Source organism: Pteropus alecto, unplaced genomic scaffold, assembly GCF_000325575.1.
Source record: "Pteropus alecto unplaced genomic scaffold, ASM32557v1 scaffold185, whole genome shotgun sequence".
Classification (NCBI taxonomy): domain Eukaryota; kingdom Metazoa; phylum Chordata; class Mammalia; order Chiroptera; family Pteropodidae; genus Pteropus; species Pteropus alecto.
Genome location: NW_006438088.1, coordinates 10,530,975 through 10,535,233, shown reverse-complemented (window position 1 = coordinate 10,535,233; position 4,259 = coordinate 10,530,975). Strand labels below are relative to the sequence as shown.

At 33.6% G+C, this 4,259-nt stretch overlaps 1 protein-coding gene across 8 annotated transcripts in view; it reads right to left on the bottom strand.

The window, feature by feature from the left end:
• AHI1 (Abelson helper integration site 1) overlaps positions 1-4,259 on the bottom strand; it is a 164,546-nt gene that overhangs the window by 129,665 nt on the left and 30,622 nt on the right. For all 8 annotated transcript variants that reach the window (XM_025049273.1, XM_015592141.2, XM_025049275.1 and 5 more), the window contains one exon: positions 2,837-2,969. In XM_025049273.1, coding sequence (XP_024905041.1) covers positions 2,837-2,969 — 133 coding nt within the window. The remainder of the gene's footprint in view (positions 1-2,836; positions 2,970-4,259) is intronic.

The following is a 4,259-nucleotide window of genomic DNA, read 5'->3' as shown; positions in this document are numbered from 1 at the left end:
TGGTTTTCATTATTAAGCAGGAAGGGAAAATATTAATGCCTCTAAATCTAGAAGAGTATAAGACAATGCTCATCTACACACACACAGACACACACACACACAACCTTTAAAGACATAAATAATTACTCTTTTTAATACAGTTTCCTATATATTTAAAGGAAATTTGGGAGTGGGTTTTTGGCCTCTGCTGACTTCTCTATCATAATGAGAAGTCTTCATCTACGTACTCCTGAGCCAATTACTATCACTCTAGTGCATAACAAATTTGAGGGCTTTGGTATACAAATTATCACTGCTATCGACCAATCACTTTGGACTAAAATTCCTCAAGATATTTCATGTTTCCAAACTCCTATATGTAAAACAAAGAATGCTTACAAAAGTCTTCCTGAGGCTTTGATTATGCTGATTCCAAAACCAGACAAAGACATTACAAAAAGAGAAAATTATAGGCTAGTATCCCTGATGGACATAGACACAAAAATTCTCAAAATATCAGCAAACTGAATTCAACAATGCATTAAAAGGATCATACACCATGATTGAGTGGGATTTATTCCTGGGATGCAAGGTTGGTTCAGTATAAGCAAATCAACTTATATGAAATCCACATAAACAAAATGAAGGATAAAAATCATATGTTCATATCAATAGATGCTGAAGTCATTTGACGAAATCTAGCATCCCTGTATGATAAAAACTCTCAGCAGAGTAGTTTTTACTCTTTTACTCTCAACACAGTAAAAGCCATATATGACAAACCCAACAGCTACCAACATCATATTCAATGGGGAAAAGCTAAAAGCATTTTCCTTCAGATCAGGAACAAGACAAGGATGTTCACTTTAACCATTTTATTCAATGCAGTACAGCCATGGCAATCAGACAAAAAAAAAAAGAAATGAAAGGCATCCAAATTGGAAAGGAAGAAGTAAAACTGTCATTATAAATTAATAAACCAATAATTAACTTTCAGAAAGAGAAATTAAGAAAACGATCCCATTTATAATTGCATAAAAAAAATAAAATAAAATACCCAGGAATAAATTTAACCAAAGAGGTAAAAGACTTGTACTTGGAAAATTATAAGGCAATGAAGAAAGAAACTAAGAAAGACTGTAGTAATCAAAACAACATGGTACTGGCATAAAAACAAACAATGGAACAGAGAGCCCAGAAATAAACCCAAGCCCATATGATCAATTAATCTATGACAAAGGAGGCAAGAATATACAATGAAGTAAAGTAAGTCTATGCAATAAATGGTGTTGGGAGAACTGGACAGATACATGCGGAAAAAAAAAAATGAAATCAGACCACTTTCTTACACTGTATACAAAAATAAACTCAAAATGGATTATAGACTTAAATGTAAGACCTGAAACCATAAAACTCCTAGAAAAAAACACCGCCAATAAACTCTCTGGCACTGCTCTTAGTAATATTTTTTCTGTTATATCTCCTCAGGCAAGAGAAACAAAAGAAAAAATAAACAAATGGGACTACATCAAACTAAAAAGTTTTTGCATAGCAAAAGGAACCATCAACAAAACAAAAAGACAACCTACTGAATGGAGGAAGATATTTGCCAATGACACAATAGGGAGTTAATATCCAAAATTTATAAACAACTCATACAACTCAACAACAAAAAAACAAATAATCCAATTAAAAAACGGGCAGAGATTTCTCCAAAAGATGACATAGAGATGGTCAATAGACATATGAAAAGATGCTCAACATCAGTAGTCATCAGAAAAATGCAAATTAAAACCACAATGAGATATCACCTCATACCTGTTGGAATGGCTATCATCAATAAACCCAAAAAACAAGTATTGGTGAAGATGTGGAGAAAAGAAACCTTCATGCACTATTGGTGGGATTGCGAATTGGTGCAGCCACTACAGAAAACAGTCTGGAAGTGCCTCAAAAAATTAAAAATAGAACTACCTTATGACCCAGCAATTCCATTTCTGGGTATTTATCCGAAGAAATCCAAAACATTAATTTGAAAAGATATATGTGCCGCTATGTTCATTGAGGCATTATTTACAGTAGCAAGATACAGAAGCAACCTAAGTGCCCATTAACAGACTGGAGAAAGATGTGATACGTATCTACTATGGAATATTACTTGGCCATAAAAAAGAATGAAATCTTACCATTTGAGACAATAGGGATGGACCTACAGGGTATTACGCAAAGTGAAATAAGTCGGACGGTGAAAGGCAAATATATATGATCTCACTTATATGTGAAATCTAAAGAACGAAATAAATGAACAAAAAGAACAGAAAAAGACTCATAGATACAGAGAACAAACTGATGGCTGCCAAATAGGAGGGGGGTTGGAGGACTGGGTGAAAAGGTGAAGGGATTAAGAAGTACAAACTGGTAGGTAGAAAATATTAATGGAGATGTAAAGTACAGCCTAGGAAATATAGTCAATAATATTGTAATAACTACGTATAGTGCCAGGTGGGTACTAATCAGGGGGATCAGTTTGTAAATTACACATATGTCTAACCACTATGTGGTACACCTGGAACTAATATAAAATAAAACAGAATGTCAACTATAATTGAAAAAAATATCTTGCATGTTTTAAAATTTACCCTCGCCTTCATTTAATCATTCTCATTCTACTTTTGAACACATATTGTAGAGAAAAATGTAAAATTATTATAAAAAACTGTTACTTTACTTGAAGAAATCGATTTAATTTAGTAGTGCTGGGCAATTACTCCAATTAAGATTTCAATGAATTTTAAAAACCAAAGATTGTTGTCTATTAATATTTCAATCAAATTAAACAGATAGGATTATTACTCACAAATAATAGGATATCCATCCCGGCTGGCACAGGCTGCTGCTAATATTCTTCCATTGTGAGAGAAAGCGAGACAAAAACATCCTCGTTCTCCCGCATTTAGTGAGAAGAGCTGCTTGTTTGGGATACGGCAAGCCTAGAAGATGTACATTTTAAAAATATAAATTAAGAAACATTAAAACATAAAGGCTGTCATTAATTTCAATTACAGTAGTGGTGGTGTTTTAATCTCCCATGTCCTTACACTGTGGCTCAGAGAAAGAGAAAAAGAGTAAGCACAATGATGGAAACCTCAGTAAATTGTTTTACTTTCTAAAGAGGGAATCAGTTCCCCATAAAATTAAGTGAATTTACACTCCATGTCTAACTAGTCCTTAAATCACCTAAAATATGAACAGAAAATTTTAGTGTCTGATACCCTAAAGCTGTTACTACCATATAGCTTTTATATAAACCACAAAAAAACAGTATGTCACACTTTTATTCCAAGACAGCTGAGCTATAAACTTGTTCTGAGACCATAAATGCTCTTATGGGGCCTAGCTTAAGCCCAGGATGTATGAATAGTCATTCTCCTTTTTTCTACTCTTAAAATAACCATCTGTGGCTAACTTTTGAAATGTGTTTCCAAAGTAATCACCTCCTACTGGTTTTTCATTCACTAATTTTCTTAAAATTTCTTCATAATTTGTTTGTTTTCCCTATTACCAGATAAAATCAAAATTTTCCACATAGTAATATCTACTGTAGAAAATACTGCCTACTTTTATTTGTCCTAATTCTTCTTCTTAGTGAGCCTAAGGTCTTCTGCTTCTTATTATTCCAAAAGGTTAATTAAACATATATTAGGCTCTTAACTCTATACCAAGAATGTGGTACTTTATTACAAATGTCTTTTAATGTATTCATCACAGCAACCCTATGATAAGTAACCATTATTACTATATATAGCTAATAAGGATTATTCAAAGGGTTAAGCCCAGCTTACCGGGCCTAGTCAAAAACGATTAGTTCAGTGGCCTGCTTTCTAGATAGGTACAGGTTTTCCACAAATAGCATCAAGATTAAGCAGCATTATCAGGAGGCAGCATTATGAGTAGCTACTAGCAGGAGAAAAATTCAAGACATTTTTATGTGCCAATAATGTACCTGACACCATACTACCCATCATTTTCCCCCATCCAGATGATTTAGAAAAGGAAGGGGGGGATAAAAAGAGAACAAAAATGGAAAGAAAAGTCAAGAGGTTTTATAACCACTTGCTGCTATTCCTAGAGCAGAAGGTCTAGTGGAAGAAAACTCTGCCTAATCTCCTAAGCTAAAGTCACTGAAGCCACTATTGTTTGCTTTGTATTGTCAGGGTTTAACACTGGGTTTAACTCAGAATAGGCAATAAAAGTTTAATTTAACAGTAGGTTCCAACATC